Source organism: Neofelis nebulosa, chromosome 14 (genome assembly GCF_028018385.1).
Source record: "Neofelis nebulosa isolate mNeoNeb1 chromosome 14, mNeoNeb1.pri, whole genome shotgun sequence".
In the NCBI taxonomy this organism is placed as follows: domain Eukaryota; kingdom Metazoa; phylum Chordata; class Mammalia; order Carnivora; family Felidae; genus Neofelis; species Neofelis nebulosa.
Window position 1 is genome coordinate 33,455,205 of NC_080795.1, and position 24,325 is coordinate 33,479,529.

General features: G+C 38.4%; 1 protein-coding gene and 1 long non-coding RNA gene across 4 annotated transcripts; one reads left to right on the plus strand and one right to left on the minus strand.

The window, feature by feature from the left end:
* Positions 1 to 582: 582 nt before the first annotated feature.
* LOC131494248 (uncharacterized) lies at positions 583 to 13,618 on the minus strand. 3 transcript variants are annotated; one of them, XR_009253276.1, is made up of 4 exons: positions 13,353 to 13,618; positions 4,386 to 4,478; positions 3,360 to 3,505; positions 583 to 1,162 (listed from the first exon to the last, which is right to left on the minus strand). It is a non-coding gene; the product is annotated as an uncharacterized LOC131494248 (long non-coding RNA). The 3 variants fall into 3 exon arrangements; XR_009253275.1 differs by lacking the exon at positions 13,353 to 13,618 and adding an exon at positions 12,201 to 12,377 and having other exon boundaries at positions 3,364 to 3,505; XR_009253274.1 differs by lacking the exon at positions 13,353 to 13,618 and adding an exon at positions 12,201 to 12,377.
* On the plus strand, positions 13,057 to 23,709 carry CA3 (carbonic anhydrase 3). The gene is made up of 7 exons (XM_058698460.1): positions 13,057 to 13,187; positions 13,973 to 14,170; positions 16,558 to 16,676; positions 18,430 to 18,522; positions 19,543 to 19,605; positions 21,195 to 21,350; positions 22,734 to 23,709. Exons 1-7 carry the CDS (start codon positions 13,154 to 13,156, stop codon positions 22,851 to 22,853), a joined length of 783 nt encoding a protein of 260 aa, XP_058554443.1. The 5' UTR covers positions 13,057 to 13,153; the 3' UTR covers positions 22,854 to 23,709.
* Positions 23,710 to 24,325: the final 616 nt, after the last annotated feature.

A 24,325-nucleotide genomic window follows, 5' to 3' on the forward strand; every position in this document is an offset into this window, starting at 1 on the left:
CCTGCATTAAAAGAAATGTAGTGTCCAGGAAAAGGAATACAATTGTACTTCTGGTCATTGCTCTTGCCAGACATATTCTGACAAATATACTCAACATTTTTTCCAGCTATTATTAAGAAGAGTATTGACAAAGTGGGTTGTGTTCAGAGGAGAGTGAAACTGTGTCACGTGAAGAACTGGAGATGTTCAGCTTAACATGAAGACTTGGACAGTGCAGTGGAGGTGAGAGAAGAAAAGTGAAATAGCTATTTTCAAAGATTTGAAGGTATATCTTAGGGCTGATGGTTAAATCTAATTCTGTTTACTCCAACAGACAGAACTAGGACCAAATGAGACAATAAAATTGCATAAATTATTTGCAAACAATTGAAATTGAGGGACATAGAATAATCTACATTCATTCAAGAAGAGTCTGGATGACCACTCATAAATTGGAGATTCTTGGAACTTCACTGAAGTTTGGACTCAAGAACCTGTAAGATCCATTTGAACTAAAAAAGCCAGTAATAATAATAAGAATAATCATTAATAATAATAATAATTAATAATAATAATAATTATTATTATTACATCACCTAATATGTATTAAGAAAGCTACTATAGTAAATATTCTATATGCACTATTATATTTAGCCCTAAGAAGATCGTAATGAAATATTTTATTATCCCCATTTTATCACCAAGGAAACTGGGGCCTTAGACAGGCAGAGTAACTTTCCCAAGGATAAACGCCTTGTAAGTGCCAGAGCTTGCATTCAAACTCAGGGTGCAATGATTTCAGAGCCTCACATCTCAAATGCTCTCCTAAAAACATTTAATCTCTATGTTATTTAGTGAGCTATAATTGATTGTGATCGTGAGATAATTTGGTCCAAATTCTATTTGTTCAGAATGAACACATATTGGAGGGTACTGTATTGTTAGACATCTGAATAATTCAAGGTCAACAGGAACTCTTACCTTTGTGGAGAGTAAATGCTTGTCCAGTGGAATTTCAGGATTGACACGCTCAATGTTTAAAAAAGCAAACAGCTTAGCTCATATTTTCATTCTTGGATTATTTTAAATGATGCAGTGCCAGAGTACACAAAAGCAGATAGCTTGGTTTCAGATTTTCATTCCTGAATTGGGATTTCAATATGCATGCCATGCTGGCAGATGCCTATGAAAGAATGGAAGGAGTAAGGGATGGAAATTACCGTATTTACTCTTGTGTTAGGCAGGTGACTTTCCTGCAACTTGCATGGTGATTTTAATTTCCTATAAATAGTGAAACAGTGACTAAAAGATGCTCTCTAACATGTTGTTTGGAAAAACGTGTGCTTAACTTCAACTTGTAGGTACCATCACAAAGTTTACGTCTTTGAAAGAGAGAAAGGTCAACAATGTTTGGCTTCAACAAATTATTGTCTAGTTCAGATAACTGAGGTACGGTTAAATCAGAAATAAATTCATTCATTCATCATTCACTTTAGGAAACAGATAAATGAAATTACTATAGGTTTTGATAAGTAGAAGAAATAATATACACCTGGTACTCTCATAAAAATTAAGAATCTACTTAGATGGGGTGGCCAAGAAAGGTCACTCTGAACAGGTGACTTTTCAGCTGAAGCCTGAATGATGGGAAAGAGCCTGAGGGAAGAGCACTTTAGTTAGAAGACAGAAGCTGAAAGCCTCTGCGGCTAGAAGGAGGTTAGTATATTCTGGGTACACACTGTACATGTGCTGCTGAAGCGAGCACATATTCTGGGCACACACAGGAGAGAGCAATAGTTCAGATGAGAGATGTCTAGGGCTTAGACTGGGATGATAGCAGTGGAAATCGAGACAAGTGAGTAATCTAGAGGCATATTTTGGAAATTGAAATCAAACTCTAGAATGCACTCTATACATAAATGCAATATCTTCAGTGCATCACACACACACACACACACACACACACACACACACACACACAGAGTTTTAGATTTCCATTTCTAGTTCTGTATAATCTCAAGAAATCTTTAACACGTTTCAGTCTTTTATCAGATACTTTTGACTATAAACAATTTCTTTTGCCTAATGGGAGTGAAAGAAATTCTCCTTCAAACAATTCACTTCCTATTAGTTAGAAATTCCCTCTCTCTCTTTCCTCTCTCCCTTCTAGGTATTGGGCCTATGGTTATAAGTCCAATATATATGTAAAACAGTCCTGGTTTCTGCCTTCATGAAGTTTCATTTAATTGGGAACTAATTCACTCAGGACAAAAGTTTTATCTATTTTACATTTCTATGTTTTTTAAGCTAGTTAGTGAATGCTTATTAATACCAGGTAGTATTCGTAAGTACTCTGCATGTGTAACCTTAATGAATCTATAAGACAAACACATTTCCATTCTTCTAGTTCTACTAACGAGGGAGCCCATGCACTGGGCTCCAAGTATGTGGCAGAGCTGGAGGCGGCACCCAGGTCTCTGGAAGTCTGAGTTCCAATTGTTAATTTCAACGCTTTGTGGTCTAATTCTATTTTACAACCAATGTACCAAATACATAAATAAAAGCACATGAGTGAACAAACAAAAACTTGCTCTGGCTTAACTACAGAGACCGCCTCTTGCTACAGGTATGCTGGCTCCTGGTCTTCCTCTAGTTGGGAGGAGCCTGGAGAAGTTTATAGCTCCCTCTCTCAGGCTCCTCTGGGCTACTCACATTTCAGATACTGTTTTAAGAGAAGTCATAAAATGGAGGTCACGGGGGGTGGGGGCAGTAGTCAATACCAATGACCTACTAGGTAACCCAAATCTCTGATAACCACTCCTTATTCCCGAGCATGGAGGAAAATAGTTACTTTCCTGCATTTTCATTGTCTTAGTTTAACGGTGATCATGTTGAAATGCAGAATTGAGTTTTGTTTCCTGTTTCTTTCTCATGTGCAGCCATGCAAATTTCACTAATGGTATTATGAACTCCATCTGAGATTTGTAGATTCATCTCATGAAGAAAATGTTTTACTAGAATCATAATAATGCAAATTTATATTTCTCCTTGCTTACCACCTCCAGCTCTACTTCACATCATGGTCAGTGATCTGCAAAGGCAAATCAGGTCATATCCCTCATCAGCATGACACTCTCCAATAACTTGCCATTGCACCGACGTCAAAGATCTACTCTTCACTGTGACCTACGTGATCTGGCCTGTACCATCCTTTCTCACTCCACTTTGCAACACCCTCTCCTCAGATTACTACCCTCCAGCTACAGGGTTCTTGCAGTTTCCTCCACTTGAAGTGCTTTTTCTTGAATTCTTCCAATGGCTTTCCATGCTTTAGTTCTTTTATTTCCCCTCCTCAGGAAACTCTTCTACAATTATCACACCTACAGAAGATGCCTCTTTTCCAGTCTCTCCAGTGGATCATCCCTAATAAGCCACATGGTTATTGTCTACTTGCTTTTCATCAGTACCACCCACTCAGTGGGAGCAGTCAGTCTCTCTCTCTTCATCCTTAGTATATCTCCAGTGCCTAGAACAGAGCATGACATGTAGAAAGCATTAAAGATCTGTGTTGAACGCATTCTTTAGATATATTTAAAAACCTATTGGATTTTGATAAATATTATTCCATTTGGAATTTATTTGATTTGGTAGGTCAAATATACTAATAAGAACTTCAGAAGTAGTAGTTACTATGATTAGTCACCGATGTCATAGGCTAAAGAACAGTGTTGGACCAGTCACTGAACAAAATAAATACACTTATGCGATGTAATGACTTAAAATTATGGAGTGGAATGTAGTGACTTCAGAAGTTTCTGTCTGGTGGCTGGCATAGAAACCATTTCTGAGAGATAGGATTCATGCCAAGATTTGTGGCATGTCATTTATCTACATGTGTAGTAAAGCCTAAATTAAAGATATATGTTCAAATCAAGGTATATTAAATTTGTGAAATATATTATTATAATTTATATTTTCCACGCACTTCCATATTTATATTTATGCAATTCTTATTACGCTATCCTTGTTAAAAGAATAATAAAATTCTTTACAGGACAAGTAATAATGAACAACTCTTTCTAGGTTACCACTACCAAAGAGAGATCCTTTTTTATTTCACTAAATAATGTACCTTAACAAAATCAGTGTAGATTTTAGTAACACAACAGTTCAACAATGTGAAAGTGTGAAGAAATGGTTGTTCCTGAATCAGAATTGACGAACTCAGTTTTTTTAAGTTCACTTTGGAGCTCATGCCATTTTTTAATTACGGCAAGGGGAGAGTTTGTACAATATCAGACATGCTAAGCTGCCATGTGTTTCTCTCATCACCCTGTCTCCGACTAGGCAGTGCTGCTGGTTGCAATCTGAGTACCGAGCCCCAGGCAACAATGCCCATTACTCACCCTCTCAATCAAATATCAATGTGGGAAGTTTGTGACTTAGGCCAAAGATGAAAAAATCTGACCATCTGTTCCTCTCAGGCTCAGTTCTGATCCCTGTGTGAAAAAAGAATACCTTAGAAAAGTAATTGTGAGTCTGAATACAATGGTTGCCAAACAAAGAATCTAGTTCTGTTTATTTTGGAAGAGCCATGTGCATCAATCTGGCTGTGAGCAGGGTATTCATATGTGTGCTTCTGTCCAAGAGGGACAGCGAGGTTCATCCATCTCATTTGAATGGAGCTTTCTCGGCGTGAATTATTTGTCTTCTCTACCCCTTCCTTGGTATTTTCTGAAAAGAAGAATGTCTTTATGGTCAATAATAAGTGATTACTAACTGTGAAACTGAAAACCAAAAATCTGGTCAGAATGGCCACCCTTGAGGATTCAAGCTCTGATAGTACAGAGGGATAAACTGTCCTAAGAGTTAATGTCAGTAGAACATTGGAGTTTAATGAGGGATTAACTGCAGAGGTGGCAAGATAGATCTTCTCCACGCAGGAGCAGGACACTCCTGGTCCCCGATCATGTTATTCCCCAACCAACCCATTGTTTTCCCACTGGTTTTTGTCTGTACTTATGTATCAAGCCTCGATTGAAACTTTCTTGGCCCTAAGTGTGGATATATGTTCCAATTTTTCCATGTTGTTGGCATTCATAAATATTAACCAGCAATAATTAGCTTCTCTTTTCTAAAGAGTGAGACATGAAAAGCCTTCATTGCCCTGAGAAAGCAGCTTTGGCTCTTCTATACATTGCAATTCATTTTTACATGACATACAAGTACTTTTCATTCAGTTATATTCCATTTTCAATAGGATATTGTGAACAATTAAAATTATAAAAACTAGTTCTGGTTTCTATTAGTAATATTTTGTTTCAAGGTTAAAATATATTGGATCTTACAAGCAAGTTTATCTTAGCGATGTAAATAAAGAATATACATTCCTTAAAGCCTTTTGAATTCACATGATTCTTCTGATGCATGAAGAAAAGTGCATTTTACTACAGCTAATTCTGATAGGAAACTATAATTCCAGAAGTTCAATTCTAGTTACACACTGAATTGGTCTAGAGTAAATAAAAATATTTGTTCTAGCATGGAAAAAAACCGCATTTGTTTTAGACATCAATATTTATATGGATCCTTTTCATCACTTTTTGGTTTATAGAATTTCACATGATTAGCTATTCATCTTGCATTCTGGTTTTCAAGGTCACAGAGAGACCACTGGGTGAGATGTTGAGCTAGAATTTCAGAGAGGATATGTTAAAGATTTTGTCATAAACATACCTCTACTAAAACAAGGTAGATAGCTTATGTACCAGAGCACGCAAAAACAATAGCTCAGTGCAGCAGTTTGCTCTCCATTTGGAATTTCCTCCTTCCTAATTTCTGTTTTACACAAATGAGTATGTATTATGATCACCTTGAGGAGTGTGTGGCTGACCATATTATGTTCCACAGGTGTGTTCTTCTCTACAGCAATAATAGTTAACTAAGAATGTTTCTGTTTTGAGAAAATTTATGTCAAAATTTCATACTAGTTTTAAGTTATTTAAATACCAAAGGCCAAACTATATGCAGGGATTTCAGGTGATTGCAATTTATTAAATACATTAATATTATATCATAGTAAACAATCATTTCCCCCCCAAACATCACAAATCAAGAGGATGCATTAGAATGTAAAACAAAGTAAAAAACAACATTATAAAGCTGTATCTAAACAGAAATTACATCTCTTTTACAATGACAAGATAGTCCTTATCATTTAGAGGCAAAATCAGAAGCATCCAAAGAACTTTCTCTAGACAACAGATAACAATTAATCGCATCTTAGTCTTAGGGTATGAGGCGTGTTGAAACACTATTGACAGGACTTTTTGAAAAGCTGTGTGTGATGGCTTACTTGACAGCACTTTTTTTCTTAGTGGAACATAAAATAACAGTTCATCCTAGGGTCAATAGTATCTACATTGGAGGAAATGAAGATATTAAGTAGCCCTTTCCTATAGAAGGAAGTTTACTTTTAAAATACAAAAAAAAAAAAAAAAAAATAAGTGGAAATATAGAGAGATCGGTAGAAGGATACAAACTTTAAGCTGTAAGATGACTAAAGTCCGAGGATCTAATGTGTAACATGGTACAACAGGAGATAAAACTATATTGTATAATTGAAATTCGTTAGGAAAGTAGACTTAAATGTTCTCTCACACACACAAAAGATAAATAGGTGAGGTGATAGATGTGTTAATCAACTAGATGGGAGGAATCCTGTGTCACAATGTATATGTACATCAAGTTATTATGATGGACACCTTAAACAGCGTACAATTTTATTTGTCAATTATCCAGCAATTAGAGCTGAAAAATACTGAAAATTGTGCACTTATGTCAACACAAAATATTTTAAGAGTAGGTTATTTAAATTTCATTATTTATTTGGAAGAAATATAATAAAATAGCTGTGTGGTATATGCTATTAATGCAAAAATTCCTATTAGTCTTGATTACTTATTTTTGGAAAAATAAATACTTAATGATATTAAGTATTCAAACAATTGATGCAGACATTTTTTGGCTCTGTTGCTCAGAAATTTCATGAAAAGCAGTCTCTAATGTCTTTAAGATGCCATGATTTTAGTTTTATCAAGTTTGTGCCTTACATTTTTTAAAATAATACTTTGCATTTCTTCCTGCGTGAAAACCCCACAGCTCTTAAGCATTCACTCCATTAAATTTGTAAAGTGAGAATAATGATAAATGCAAAATGTTAGTTTCAAGTGCTTGTATGTCTATTACTTTGTTTGTTGCTAATAACCAAGTAAAGTGTCCAAGGCAGTTATTATTTTGAAAAGTTATCTGACCAGCCTAGGGGAGCAATGCTTTAAAGCCAGAGAAGTGGCTAACTAAACAGTATTAAACAGTACCCCGAAATCCACCCCCCTAAAATAAATAAAAATAATACCAAAAAAATCAATACAAATCTAACAGCAGCGTGGCCTTGAATTGCAGGGTGGATGAATTTGGAAGGAAAGGCTAGGCTAGAGCTAAAAAGTAGAGAGGGTAGACTTTTGAAGTCCCCTGAATATCATTTAAAGGAGTTTGAATTTTATTTTTAAAAACTTGTTTATCAAATAGTATACCAGAGAATTGTTAAGCCTTGTAGGAATTATATTTAGTTCTTATTACAGTATTTAGAATTTCAGTTAAATTTGTTATACTAGATTAATACTTTTTGCAAATAATTGGTCACAGATGGTTAAAAAGGTTTACTTCGACTCCCACCCTGGGAAGGGTGGCCATTAGACTGAGAGGCTCAGAGTAGTTCAAGGAGAAGGTGAATGCTGTGGGTATCAACTTTATCTTCCACCAGTTCATCCTAGTGATGTCTGCGGGTTAGCACCTGTGCTCTGCAATATGCACTGAAAGCACTGTTCATGACCAACAGGGAACAAGGGTTATTTAGAGCAGGTGTCTGCTCAAAGAGAAATTGGATAAAAAGAACAAAGCCAGAGAAGGGTACTAATTTTTCTGAGTCCTAAATACATTGGCCTACACTGTAATAAGTACTTTACTGTATTATCTCATTTAAGCCTCATCAGACTCCTGTAAGGCAGGCATTATTCTCTGTTTCACAGATAAGGTATCTGAGACCAAAAAAATTTGGGCAAACAGCCACCTAAGTGCTATGAATGAAATGGCAAAGCAAAACACAATTCCACTTAAGTTTGCAAGCAAATGCTAGATTAAGTTATTGAAAACTAAATTTGACCATCTAAACTTGATCCTAAGAAAGATATCATAAAGTGTAATGAATTTTCTTCTATTTAAGATACTATTACTGCATTTTATTATTTTTTTTTATTTAAAAAAATTTTTTTATTGTTTATTTTTGAGAGACAGAGAGACAGAACATGAGCAGGGCAGAGAGAGACACACACACACAGAATCCGAAGCAGGCTCCAGGTTCTGAGCTATCAGCATAGCCCCATGCCGGGCTTGAACTCATTAGCTGCGAGATCATGACCTGAGCCAAAGTCGGATGCTTAACCAACTGAGCTGCCCAGGAGCCCCGCTATTACTGCATTTTAAAAGAAAAAATTGTATTTAAAAGAAAATAAGTTTATAAACCCTGATCAAACCTCATTACATAGGTTTTGGGGGTCCTCACCTTTGGATTCATGCTCCTCCCTTGCAAATAAAGTAACTATCTCAGATAGATACATTGTTAGTAAGGGACATCAGATGCCACAAGGCTTCCTACAAAGTTGCCATTAACAGCAACCAAAATTTAAGATCCAATCCAAGAGAGTTATTACTGGTGACAAACTCAGGAACTAAGTCTATCATGGTCCTATATAATGTGATGAGCCAAGTTTTCCAATTCTGTTTTTGGGGGAAAAAACAAAACAAAAACAAAAACAAAACATTGTCAGGGAGGAAGGTAAAAGTTATGTTATATATGAAAATTAAACACATTAATTTAAAATTTTGATTTTTATTAGTAATTTTGGCTTAGTTGAAACTTCCACAATTCAGACACTCCACCCACCAAAAACTTTTGTTTACCCAAATGATCTTTCTTGGCGGCTCTATTGTCTATCTGCCTGTCACTCTGTTTTTCTTTCACTTTCTGTCTCTGACCTTGCTCTTCCTTTCTTCGTATAAGCACATTTTGGGGAGGGGGGATCCTACAAGTTGCCCAATACATCAATAATAATGCTGGGAGAAATGCTGTCACTATGCTAGGAAAGAATTTGTAGTTAATCATTGCTGGCTCTTTTTCTGGCATTATTTATCTCTGTGTATTCCTAACAGTTTTCTTTTTAAAGCCATCTCCAGAAATCTCAAAGTCTTTGACACAATTTAAAATGGTTGCACTTGGGGTATCTGGGTGGCTCAGTTGGTTAGGTGTCCAACTTCGGCTCAGGTCATGATCTTGCGGTTGGTGAGTTTGGTTGGTGAGCTTCAGTCCCGTGTCCTGCCTCAGGCTCCGTGCTGACAGCTTGGAGCCTGGAGCCTGCTTGGGATTGTGTCTCCCTCCCTCTCTGCCCTCCCCCCACTTGTGCTTGTCTCTTTTCTCCGAAAAATAAACATTAAAAAAAGTTAACAGAAATTTTTAAAAAAATGATCTCTTTGCACTGTTGACAGGGAATTTTGAAATTTACAGGCAAACGTGCTGGAGCAAATCATTTAAGATGAGAATGATTAGTTTGTGGTTTCTGAAAAATACATTATTTTGACATGATTTGATGTTAATTGCTTTAAAATTCCAATTTTTATTAACTTTCTTATAGGAAAATACAATGAAAACACCAACCATCATTTTTTGAGACGATGACACCTAAACTATGAAATACTTCATTTTGCAAATTCTGCCTAGTGTTTATTTGAATTTATATGGCATTGTGTACAGTCCTTAATTTGTTATTTATTCATTGTGGAGAGTCTTTTATTTTTTTTGATTAATGACAACCCATTTTTTATTTTTAAAAATCTTAATTTTATTTATTTTTCTTTCTTTTTTTATTTTAATTTTTAAATTTACATCCTAATTAGTTAGCATTAATGCAACAATGATTTCAGGAGTAGATTCCTTAGTGCCCCTTACCCATTTAGCCCATACCCCCTCCCACAACCCCTCCACTAACCTTCAGTTTGTTCTTCATATTTATGAGTCTCTTCTGTTTTGTCCCCCTCCTTGTTTTTATATTATTTTTGCTTCCCTTCCCTTACGTTCATCTGTTCTGTGTCTTAAAGTCCTCATACGAGTGAAGTCATATGATATTTGATTGACAACCCATTTTTAAAATTCTGTCTATACATAAACAATAACAATATGATGAATTCCTGGATTGTTGGCCTTGCTTGGTATAAAGATTTTATTAAACATTTTATCTGGACCTGAGTAGATATTTATCCAACGAAGATGTTCAAATGGCCAACACATGCATGAAAAGATGCTCAACATCACTACTCCTCAGGGAAATGTAAATCAAAAATAAGCTATTGCTTCACACCAGTCAGAATGGCTAGTATCAAAAAGACAAGAAATAACAAGTGTTGGCAAGGATGTGGAGGAAAGGGAGCTCTTGTGCACTGTTGGTGGAAATGTGAATAGGTGCAGACAATATGGAAAACAGTATGAAGCTTCCTCCAAAAATTTATGATCCAGCAATTCCACTCCTAGGTATTTACCAGCAGAAAACACTAGTTTGAAAAGATATATACCTCTATGTTTACTGAAGCATTATTTACAATAGCCAAGACATGGAAACAATCTAAGAGTCCATTGACAGATGAATGGATAAAGAAAATGTGGGGTATATACACAATGGAATATTACACAGCCATGAAAGAGAATGAAATCTTGCCATTTGTGACAGCATGATAGACCTAGGGGGTATTATACTAAGTGAAATAAGTCAGACAAAGAAAGACAAATACATACGATTTTACTTATGGTGGAATTTAAAAAACAAAACAAATGAACAGACAAAACCAAACAGAAATAGAAAATAAAGCAAATGAACAGACAAAACCAAACAGAAACAGACTCATAAATAGAGAGAACACACCAGTAATTGCTGGTGTGGAGGAAGAGGGGAATGGATGGCTGAAATAGGCTAAGGGGATTAAGAGGTATGCGCTTCCAGTTATAAAATAAATAAATCACAGAATGTAAAGTATAGCATAGGGAATATAGTCACTAATATTGTAATAACTTTATATGGGGACAGTTGGTAACTAGACTCACCAGGGTGATCATTTCATAGTGTATATAAATATCCAATCACTATGTCATACACCTGAAACTAATATAATATCATATGTCAACTATACTTCCATAAAAAAATCCACTTTATCTGTATTACCACTGTATCAAATAACATGAAATGTAGTTACCAACTTTTAACTACACATACCAGAAAAAGAGAGATTATGATTTAATGAATTGAAGCAAGATCATAGTTTACTGATACAAATAGTTATGTACTCAATAAGAAATATAAAACACCTCCATTAACTACAAACTATAGCACCACACTATCACAGTAAAGCAGAAAGTTGACCCCAGACAACCCAAATCTGCAGGTTTTCTAATCTAACACTGACATATTTGAGTTCAGAGTCTAAGGGCATTTGCTTTGCTGTTCGCTTAGATTTTCCGAACTATCTCAGTTCTTGATTCCACACTGCTATTGTGTGGATCAAATGATCCCTGGTCACAAAAATACGCCGGGGAGTGACTCCCCTGGCGTCCAGGTTATGAGTGTGGTCAGTCATTCCACATGCCTTGGGGATGAGCTATCTTTACCATGATGAGAGATTTCCTTTTCAAGGTTAGTAATCCCCAAATACAAAATGCTAGCATCAATAAAAGTCAAAGCAATTAAGGAAATGTATATTGCAACCTTGTTCAAGATAGCACTGAAATTAGTCTTACATCTCTTTGCTGTCTTTTTTGTAAGTAGTATTATTATTGACCTAGAACAAAGAAGAAATTTGACAATATACTCTCAGACTTACAAATATGTAGTACATTGACTTCTTCAATGTAAACCATAACCAGACATTTAAAAATATATCTCTGTGCACATTGGACCTACCAATTCCATTCTCCTTTCGCATGGGTCATCATATTCTAAAACAACTTGGGAGGGACAGAGAAAAACACAAAGCAATTCTGGAAGCCTCTCCTCTTCCTTTTCTTCTAATCTTTCATTCTTTCTTGGAGAAGGAGGCTCTACATTTTAAACAATATGACTCACTTTATGTTTGTGGCCTTCCAACACTCCAGAATATTCTCGACTTTTCGTGAGCAGAGAGGTACGGCTCACGGAGTAGGGGTAAATCAGTCCCAGGCTCCTGCTCTGCGTGAACCTAGGATGCAGACCTCTCCCGGATTCCCGGAGCTCTCCGAGATCCAGCCCTCACAGTCCTGCAGACCAAAGGGACTCGCTAGGTTGGGAAATGCTGCCTGGGGCGGTTCCAAAGACAGGGCATTGTAAATATCTTTAAGGATAGCGGAGTTATAGAACCTTCCCTCCGGCCTCTTTCTTCCCATTCTCTGCTCCTAACATTTTACAAGTTGTCTGCAAGGGAGTCAAACACGGGTCAGGCAAACAAACGTGTTCTTTCCAGCCACCGTAACCGGATCGCTGGAACGAAACAAACTCCCAGAAGCGTCCACAGACCGTAGCCAGACAACCAGCCTGGGCTAAAAGCAACTTCGAAGTGAGGCTGCAAGCGCTGCTGGGGTGCACATTTTATTTGGTGGCTAAGCACAGTTAGGATACCCCACCTCCCGAAACAACAACAACAAAAAGCCTGCAGGAGGGAGGCAGGGAGGAGGAAACAAAAGTTGCCCGCATTTTTGCACCGCGGCAACACTAGTTAGAAAGCCCTGCAGCTTTGGGAGACGGAGGGAGAGTTAGCAGAGCCAGGAGCCGCGGTTTCAGGGAGAGGGTAGGGAGGGGGTGGGGGCCTTCGCCCATCTCCCCTCGGAGCCCAACAGCTGTCTAGCTCTTGGAATTCATTGGCTTCCCCCCACCGCGCCTCCCAAATACCACCCCAATCCAGTTTAGCCCCCCGCCCCACCCTCACTGACCTAATAAGGCCATGCAGTGTGTGGGGGACCTATATAAAAGGCGCGGGCTCGCGGGGACTCTGCACGACGCCGGGGAGAGAAGTCAGCTGCGGTCCAGTGCCCACAAAGACGACCATGGCGAAGGAGTGGGGCTACGCCAGCCACAACGGTGAGTCCGAGCAGCCACCCACCCCCCTCCCCCCTGTCCCGGGATAGTGCCAAAGGAGCCCCTGGCATTGCATAGAAAGGAGCCCCTGGCATTGCAAATCTAGGGAGTGCGTGGGAAACTATGGGAGGAGGGGTTGATGGAAACTAACATTTACTGAGCATTTACCAAGTGCCAAAAGCTGCTGACCCTTTTACCTTTATCTCATTTAGTTCTCCCTGGTATGGAGCCGTTATTACTTCTGTTGGAGGAAACTGAAGTGCAGAGAGAGGCTCCGTAACTTGCTCAAGATCACACTGCCTCTGACTGAGAAGTCAGCCCACGAGAGGTCCAGTTCTGATTGTCCCTTACTCCATGATACTGGGCAAGCACTTTAACCTCTCTTAGCCTGGTGTTGGTTTAAGATCCTTGCTCTGCCTGCTGGCTTCTGCCTAACCCATGGTAAAAGAAATATGGGTGTGCTTTGAAAACCACATGTTATTTTATTCCAGCTACATGATAGAAGATGGCATTGGTAAGACATGTGATGAAGTGCATCTCAAAAATAAGCCTTTGAGGCTGTATTCTTGAGCAAGCAGAGGGACTCCTCTGAGTTAAATAGTTTCTAGGTTCACTATTAACAAAACTATGAAAAGGTCTTAAATGCTAAGCCTTGTCTTGCCCAAACTGAAATCCAAGGCCTTTTCATAATCATTGACTAGTGTCCGTGTATTTTGCTGGTTTAGTCTATTAGAAAGGGCTCAGAATGTGCCACCAAATAAATCCGTGCCCTCAACTTGACTTCCTAGGTCCTGACCACTGGCATGAACTTTATCCAATTGCCAAGGGAGACAACCAGTCGCCCATCGAACTGCATACTAAAGACATCAGGCACGACCCTTCTCTGCTGCCATGGTCAGCATCTTATGATCCTGGCTCTTGCAAGACCATCTTGAACAATGGCAAGACCTGCAGGGTTGTGTTTGATGATACTTACGATAGGTCAAGTAAGTATGGCACTTAGGTAGAGGCACATGGGCATTTTCAACGTCCATATTGGCACAATGAGATTTATGACACAGTAACAGAGTTAGTGGGAAAAGGAGCCACTTCATCTCTGAAAATGGAGATGATACTCTGTTTTTCTCTAGTCATGAAGAATTCTATTTATGCATTGACTAGGAATGTCACACTCTCTAACCTTGGTCAACTTTGCTGCTGCAAAATGGCCCTATGCCCAAGCTAAAAGTTGGCAATGCATTCTTGAAATGCAGCTTGATAGGGAGGTGATGGCAATGAGTCCAAATGAGTGTCCTTCAGGCTCTGATGGCCTACACCTAAGGGTTCTTGTGGTTTTTGACCACAGCCTAGAGAGCAAGGCACTCATTCCCAAGTGTGGCCGAGATACCATCCTACAAAGCAAGGAACATAGCACTTTCTTCCTCTGGGGTGTGTGTGTGTAGGGGGGGCAATCCAGGGGAGAGAATAAGGTCATTAGATGAGTCTGGAACATTGCCCTCAATGCTTCAGTGGGGTTCGTATAATTAATCCTTTCGGTGAGTGTTTTTGAAGTATCTGACAATTTTGTGAGTAGTGATTTGTGCTGTGTGAAAATGAAAAATCACATGTTTAAAAAACTCTTTATTTCACTACACTATTAAGCAAGTCGGAGAAATAAAAGAAGGCTAATTAGAAATGCTTTATTTCACTGTAAATGAGGTAAGAAAGAATCTAATATTTTGATGATTGATGCACAAAATACATTTTCCTACAACCACATTTGTAAAAAAAGTTAAAATTATCCTCACTGATTTACATAAATGAGTATTCTCAAATATGTTATAAAAAGAGCATAGTGTCATAATTCCTACCAGAAGGCTCCAAATAAGAAATATCATGGAAATTTGTATTTTCTTAAACAATAATTTCATGTTGCTGTTATTTCTTTCTCCCTTCTCCATTTAAATCAAGTTCCATTCTGAAGGAGAAACGACAAAATTAAACAGTATCCATTATGTTGAACCACATGAAAATACTGGTTTTGTAAGCAAAAATGGTGAAATACAGTTCCATATGAGTTATCCTAATAATTGGATTCACGTGCCCAAAAAATAACTGTTGTAGTGCTTGGACAGGAAAAATGCTATGAATCAAACCACTTATTTCTACATGACCAAGCTCACACAAGTCTAGCTCTATTGTTTCAGACTTATATTATGTGGCTTTCAGTGTGCCATTTCAGCACCAATAGTTGGTCAATCCTTTCTAGAATAGCTACTCTCTGAATTCTATTTTGACGTAGCTTATGTTGCTAAATACTGATTTTAGGATTTTTGCATAGTTTCCAATGACCTGCAGAAAATATTTGAACCTGTAAATCACCCCCCAAGTGAATGAAGTGAGATCAAAGTTAAGTGAAGGGTTGAGGTATTTGGACAACAAACTCAAAAACTAATGTTACCCAGAACTGTCTAGTTTAGCCGTCCACCATTGACTAATTCCCAAGAAATTTCTGAATTTTCCATTTTACCTCATTTGAGTAGACACAGTGTAAGTATGGATGAAAGCTCTTGCTTGTAGTCTTAAAGAAGAGTGGAGTTGGAGGTAAGACAAGGAGAAGGAATTCCCATTTGCTCAGTTATTGGTATACTTATGGGCACTGTGATGAGCACTTTAAAGTCCTTAATCTCATTTAATCCTCACGGCAGCTCTGAAAGGTTGATATTATTATCACCTTCATAGAGATGCGAAAACAGGTTCAGAGAAGTTTAGCCACTTGCCTGACATCACACAATTAGCTAGGATTTGAACCTACATCTGCCTGCCTCTCAACTGTCATGTTCTTCCCACTGCAGTGCAGGACCAACTCATTTGTCGATAGTCTGCATCCTTATCGCCCATTGTTTGTTTTAATTTTACTGTCATAAATGTTAAATTGATGTTTTAAACATAATAAAACAAGCAAAAAAAATAAGACAGAAAAGAGAAATCATTTATTTTGATATATCCCAAGACTTTATTTTGTGAGAACAGACCAGGGTGCTTGAGAACAATAGCAGACTGACTTTTGCCCAGCAAACTTTGTCTATAAGAACACTTGTTTAAAGTAAAACTCTGTAGGGGCGCCTGGGTGGCTCAGTCGGTTGGGCGTCTGACTTCGGCTCAGGTCATGATCTCACGGTTTGTGAGTTCAAGCCCCGCATCAGGATCTGTGCTGACAGCTCAGAGCCTGGAGCCTGTTTCGGATTCTGTCTCCCCCTCTCTGTGCCCCTCCCCTGCTCCTGCTCTGTCTCTGTCTCTCTCAAAAAAATAAATAAACATTAAAAAAAATTTAAAGTACAACTCTGTAAAAGAAGCATGAGTTCGCTGTTGACATAGCTTCTCTGAATCACAGTGCTGAGGGGTGGTCCTCTCACTGGACCCTACCGGCTTCGTCAATTTCATCTTCACTGGGGCGCCTCGGATGACCACGGCTCCGAACACTCTGTGGATGGAGTCAAGTATGCTGCGGAGGTAGGAGGAACTGCTATGGTCCACTCTGGTCACAAAGTGAAACCTGCCAAGTGAAAATCACCAACAAAATAGTATCCGCTACTCTTCCTTCAAGCCCGTAGTTGTGAAAAAGAGCTGTAGTAGTTTTAGCATAAGCTGAAGTTGCTACATATTCTAGGCTAGATGGTTAAGAGAAGATGGGTTATGTCATGCATGAAAATTTTCAAGGTTATATTAAGAAATTGGATAGCAGTTTAACAAAAAAAAGCCAAGGTACTGAATGGAACAGAAAAGATAAGGATAGCTAGCATTTATTAAGTGCTTACAAGTATTTACTTATATGATCCCCTCAGCAACTCTATGGGATAGGTTACAGATGAGGAAACTGAGGCACAGAAAAGCTACATAACAAAGTTACATGGCTGGTGAGTGTTAAACCTGGCGCTCTACTTTATGTAGATTGGCAACAGAGTTTATCATCTTGTCCAGGGCCCTAAGCTGCCTCTTCTGTAAGAATGTAGTGCTCTAAAAATAGCGTTTAGTAATTCTGGCTAATGCTAATGTTCTAGTCTCTTAATGAAGGGTGTGCATATATGTGTGTGTGTATATATATATATACATATATATGTATATATTTATATGTACACACATAGATAGATGAATAGATAGAAACACATACACATACAATTTAATATGAGCAAATACTACCTCTTGGTTAATCCATTAAGGAAAAGCCTGATTTGTAGTTCAGATCAAGGCATCAAATTACAAGGAATAAGACAAACCTCCTGCATTTTGTTTTTATAAAGCTAAGCCTGGAAGGGGTAGTGACACATGCACTGGAGGTGAGGAGCATTCGGTTTTTACTGCCGCACTCTTTTTTAGTGGTAGGTTCTGGTCAACACAGGAGCTGGGGCAGGAACCTTGGAGGCACTTGTGGACACGGTCTTAGGCGGCATCATTAGTGCTTAATTGCTGGCTAAACTAAACTCTAGGAGACCCAAAGTACACTTCACTATGATCGTTACACTGCTCTACAGTCCGTCCAGAAAGCCATGACAAGATAAATAATTAAGGCTGCCTTCTAGACACCTTCCCCCTGAAAATGGGAAAGTTTAGTAAATTTCTTACAACCTTGGGCAAGGCTTGCAGTTTGGCCTTTATACATGGGTTTATCTCAACGCTTTTGATCTTGAATATAGTATCTTTAACTGCTGTGAACTGCTGTATTCTCTTTCCATTCTGTGTAACTCAATATGGGAAATTTGACTAATTTAATTGGTGCCTATGTTCTAAATTAAGATAAGGTTACCACCAGGTTGTTGAGCACTGGATGCTAAAAGGAGGTAGATATAAAAATGCCCAAGAATTTTCCTACTGTTTGTCCCCTGCTACTTCCCTATTAATTCTAACTCTAGAATGTTAGCAGCTTCTTGCTTATAGTTGTACGTTTCGCTGTTTCATTTGGTTAGAAAAAGGAGCAATTTAATGTTGTACAAAACTAAAATAAATATTTTGAATTAGTTTAACAAAAGTTCAACTTTCACTGATAGCTTATTACAAAGTTCTCGATCTACTTATAATAATTTTATACAGTTCTTCTTTGAACCATTAAAAATTTCACCAAAATGTTGCATGTCAATATTTAGAATTCTATCAACTTCTATAAGAGTGTTCAACAACTTTAGACTACAACTGGGTTTATTGTGAATAATTTTATACATATTTCTTTCCTCTAGAAAATTTCCTCCTAACCTATATTGTATCATTGCAGCTTCATTTGGTTCACTGGAATCCAAAGTATAACACTTTTGGAGAAGCTCTCAAGCAGCCTGATGGGATAGCTGTGGTTGGCATTTTTCTGAAGGTAAGGTAAAAATTGGCCACCTTTTTCTTCCAAAATTTAGTTCCTTACCAGTGGTTAAGGTAGCATGAGATCCACGCCTTCCTTTTATTTAGAGAGAGAGGAATGAATGTCATTATTCATTCAACTGATCAAGATATTTCTGCTAAGATCAGCTCAAATTATTTAGCTCTCCTTTAAACATGTTTCTTTGCTATTCTTTAGTAACCCTAACACTTCTAAATTCTTTCAAGAATGAATGTGTGTGTGTGTGTGTGTGTAAGGGTAATGGAGACAGAGCCTTGGAAGGAGCTTATTATGGTGATGGGGAGAGAAAAACAGTATTGTTCATTATCCTTTCCCGTTACTCTATTTCAATCACACTGGAAACCAGAAAAGCCAATGTTGGGAACCACTGTGATGCCAAGTCCCTGGCTGGACATCCCCTCGGCCTAGGGAAGCCACCACTCACATGATCCCAGGCTAAGATAGCACATGGAATGTGTGTGTTGTTGGGCCAGCTTTGGTTTAAAGTGGACTTAGTGTCATTAACACTATGAATTTAGTAGTAACATAATCTAGATTTTAAGCCAGAGGTGAAAATCTAGCTTCTTTCTTTTTGAATGACCTAATTTGTTTTATGCCCTGAACTCATTGGGTCATTTTCAGTGATTGAATGTAACACAACAGGAAGTGGAGTAGGTCTGAATCGAAAGACAATAAGTTTAGTTTTACATAGGTCAAGTCCATTCCAGCTCTAATTCTATATATAAAAAAAAGAGAAGAATGACTTCAGAGAAGGTCAAGGACATCATGTGATTTTGTGGTTTTGTACTTCAGAGGCCTGGTGTTTAAGTTTAGTTCAAAAAATATATACCCTAACATCTTGGGGGAGAAATAAACTTATGTTTTTGCTTAGTACAAGATATTCTGGCAGATCTATAAACACTAGTTGCAGATGGATGGATCACAGTCAGTGTTCAAGACAATCATAGATTATGGAGAAGGGAAAAATATAATTATTGGTTTCCTATTTTCTTACAGATAGGACGTGAGAAAGGCGAATTCCAGCTGTTCCTTGACGCACTGGACAAAGTTAAGACAAAGGTGAAAATAAATCATATTCCCTCCTAGAACATAAAGCAAGGAATGTCAATTTTTATTTTTACATTTTCTTTATTTTTTTTTATTTTTTTATTTTTTTTTTTAATTTTTTTTTTTCAACGTTTTTAATTTATTTTTGGGACAGAGAGAGACAGAGCATGAACGGGGGAGGGGCAGAGAGAGAGGGAGACACAGAATCGGAAACAGGCTCCAGGCTCCGAGCCATCAGCCCAGAGCCTGACGCGGGGCTCGAACTCACGGACCGCGAGATCGTGACCTGGCTGAAGTCGGACGCTTAACCGACTGCGCCACCCAGGCGCCCCTACATTTTCTTTATTTTTAAAAAAATTAAAAAAAAATTTTTTTTAACGTTTATTTATTTTTGAGACAGAGAGAGACAGAGCATGAATGGGGGTGGGTCAGAGAGAGGGAGACACAGAATCTGAAACAGGCTCCAGGCTCTGAGCTGTCAGCACAGACCCCGATGTGGGGCTCGAACTCACGGACCGCGAGATCATGACCTGAGCCGAAGTCGGCCGCTTAACCGACTGAGCCACCCAGGCGCCCCTAAAAAATTTTTTTAATGTTTATTTATTTTAGAGAGAGAGATACACAGAGTGTGAGCAGGGGAGGGTCAGAGAGAGAGGGAGACACAGAATCTAAAGCAGGCTCCAGGCTCTGAGTTGTCAGCACAGAGCCCGATGTAGGGCTCGAACTCACAAACAGTGAGATCAGACCTGAGCTGAAGTCAGACGCTTAACTGCTTAACTGACTGAGCCACCCAGGCGCCCCTATTTTTACATTTTCAAGTGTATTTGTTTCACTTAAAATCTGTTACTAAGTTTGATGAATATGCTAAGTATATGTATACAAACAAATGCTATTGTATTCGTATGGTTTATAATTTTTAGAACAATTTCACATATATCAGACTATTTAATTTTCATAGTCTGTCAGATGACATTTTTTAATGAAGTAAATGTAAGAGAAGTTGAATGGTCAACCGCTGCCCTCAACACACACACACACACACACACACACACACACACATGCATAAATGCACACACTTAGAGAAGTACTAAATATTTGGGTTTTGGTTTTGCCCTTTCTCTCTTGGGCGACACCTATACATTTTAAATCTTAACAGTGGACTCTTCTGATTAACAGATTCATTTTAATTGCCTTTGGAATTGTTCTAATAAAATGCTTTTAAGTTTTATCACCGCAGAAAGTATTCTGAGTATAATATTCAAAGGAGCCTGGTTTTTATTTAGCATTGTGAACCTAAACATTAACTTATATGAAATATTTTTACTGCGGTTACATGTGAGTTTTCTTCCTTTTCTTGAGAAATGATAGAATTATAGTTCTACTGACAGTTAATAGGGAATAAAATGTTACAATGACTATGTCAAAGTCATAACATAAACCAGCTTCCCCCTCTGACCTTTATTTCTAAAAGTCATGAACTTTGCTTAACAGCACCATTTTTCCCATTGCATTTGAAATCCATTCTCACAAAATGGTGAAACCCTTGGGGTGGGCGGTGTGGGTGCACCTGCTCACTGAGCCTGCGCCCTCCTCTCTCCCAGGGCAAGGAGGCTCCCTTCACAAATTTCGACCCGTCCTGCCTGTTCCCTGCCTGCCGGGACTACTGGACCTACCACGGCTCCTTCACCACGCCGCCCTGTGAGGAGTGCATTGTGTGGCTCCTGCTGAAGGAGCCTATGACCGTGAGCTCTGACCAGGTAAGCTGCCGCCACGAGTGGAGCCTTGAGGACACACGGACTTACAGAACCACTTACATTGGCTGTATAAGATACAGATGCTAAATGGAAAATGTACAGCTGCTAAATGGATGCTTACAAAACAGCTATACGACTAGAGACTTCATAGTTTGCCCTGGTTAATTACAGTCAGCTTCTTCAGCTTTCTAAAACTTGGCTTCCAAAAGTACCAGGATAAATGCCGATGATGTAAAGGTGGCTGTGACAATGAACAATGAGTGGATTCATGCTCTAGAAACTCTTTAGGGTTTAGATTATCAATATGAGTTAGCCTTTGTTAATTTGGAGGCCCCTCAAATACTAAGCACTGGTTAGGAGATTGTAAATACAGGCTTGGGGAAAAGGATGCTAACGGAAGGGATTTAACATCCGTGTGACGTGTATATGGTTTTTCCAGTTCTACAGACAAGTAAGTTGTGGCTCAGAAAGGTTAAATTGTTAGCCCAGGATCACACAGCCAAGTGCAAGAGCTGAGAGTCAGCTCTGGTCTGTCTGCTTCCAATACCCCTTGACCCCTTTCCATGGCCTTTCTTCTTAGTGTCCATCTAATCAATGTCCTTGCCACATTTATCAGAGAGACTTTCAAGGAAAGATTGTTTAGGGAGAAATATGTAACCAGGGTTATGGAGAACAGATTAAAGCAAATGGGCAACACAGAAACTCACACCCTAGATCATGAATGTCTAATAGTGAAGTATTTACCAGTATGTCTCCCTTACTTAAGACAGTTTTCATAATTCTGCCAGTTACAGACTCAAGTATATATGATAATTTTTTAATGAAAAGATTAGATTTAATGGTCAGGTTCACTCGTGTACATATTTTGAAAGAGGAATGCAATTTTCTTAAGGAGAAAGCTAAAAACATTTTTGGGTAGAAATGTAGCTTACAGAAGATAATTTCCTAATTTTTTCTTCCTCTTATAAGAAAAAAATTAGTTTTAATTATAGTGTGACTAATTTTTTTTCTGTTTTTAAAAAATGTACTCCATAAACTTCTACAATGAAGGCCCATTAACTTCTTATTTGCACTGATATTGTCATCCCCTCCTACATAAAGCATATGCTTCATACTGACCCCTTATATTTAAATAATTGTTTCTGAATTCGAAGGAAAACACTTTGACCAGAGGGCATGGTGATCTGTACAAAAAGAAGAAAAGTATTATTACAAATAGAGAAAGACCTTATATTACTCAGGAACTGGTAACCAAATAACTCTGAACCAACAGGTTTCGTGGTTTCCTTGTCTTGTTTGAAAAGCCAGACTTTGCCGACTGTCACATGTGGGATGTGTGCACTTGGCCAGAATGTCGTGCTGACAGTCTCCCCTTGCCCCTTGCAGATGGCAAAGCTGAGGAGCCTCTTCTCCAGCGCTGAGAATGAGCCCCCAGTGCCCCTGGTGGGGAATTGGCGCCCTCCACAGCCTATCAAGGGCAGGGTGGTGAGAGCCTCCTTCAAATGAGGCTGCTGGAGCTTGCCCTCTTCAGGAAAGGAAACCTGCCATTGGAGAGCTTGGTTCCTTGTCTCCTTTTGGTGCTCCTTACTCCAAGTATATTTCAGTTTTCCACACTCATAGAGCAATGAATACAAGAGTGTAATACCAAGAAACCAGCTCCTTTGACAAGATGTAACATGAACGCATTTGGCCTTTGTAATAGTCATCTTTCCTATGAAAGTAGCATTTCTAGTAAGGTTTCAAAGAAGAAACAGGTGGAGGAGTAAAGATCTGGAAAAATGGGTATTTGACACTATTTTTCTGTCATCTTAAATTTCACAGAACTTCAGTTTTACTATTGTCATATTGTGAGTTGTCCATCTTAAAGAAGTAAGGAGTAATTCTATATGTAGGAGTAGATGTGTATGAGGATCATATAGCAATTAAACATAAGCCAGAAATTAAAACTACTATGGACGCAAACAATTGAAATGATGCCTTTTAAACCTTAAATAAAACCAACAAGAGGTCCATCATTTATTACAGTTTTAGCTGCTGTAAGGATTATCTGGTTTTGAATATCAATGAAAGGAAAACACATTCAACTGGGTGTTTTAAAAAGTTTGATCTAGTATTTGAATTTCTTCTTCACAAAGGTGGCTGACTTTATCCTAATATTTTTCTTTACCTGAAGGAGGGCCATTTATTTTTAATTTTACTACTTTCTCTTTGCATGCTTATTAAAATAAAAATTGCCTCTGGTATCTTTCTAATTTGAGGGTGGAACAAGAATTCCTAGAACACAAAGGAGTGAATGACTGCACTTGAGGTGAAAGCAGTTGTACTGATCATCAAAACTAATAAAGATGTGAATGAAAAAAAATTGTGCTGTGTTTTTTAATGAAGAAAGGGGTCATAAATGACAGAAACGGACTAAAACTAAGAATGGCAAACTTTGTGACTCTGTTTTTCATAATGGAAGGGTGATGACAGCAGAGTTAGGTTCTGATTTGAGTTGGATGTTACATCCCTCACAGAGTGGCTAAGAATCAGTGAGGGCCTTTGGAGAAAACTGCAGACCAGAAGAGGAATGTGTGACCATATATTTGAGAATGTGGAATAGTTTCCAGAAGCCTCAAAGCTGGTTTAGGATTCTGGGGTCCAGGCCAGTACCATGGTTGCTGCTAAGAGGAATGGAATCAAATCAGACAGTAGCTTTTATGTCCTTTTTTTTTTTAATGCTTATTTATCTTTGAGAGAGAGTAAGATAGAGTGCAAGGAGGGGAGGGGTAGAGAAGGAGGAGACACAGAATCTGAAGCAGGCTCCAGGCTCCAAGCTGTCAGCGCAGAGCCCAACGCGGGGCTTGAACCCACGAACTGTGAGATCATGACTTGAGCCAAAGTTGGATGCTTAACCGACTGAGCCACTCAAGTGCCCCTATGTCCTTATTTTTTTTAATGGACACTGGGATGACACTAATCTAACGCTACAAAAGTCC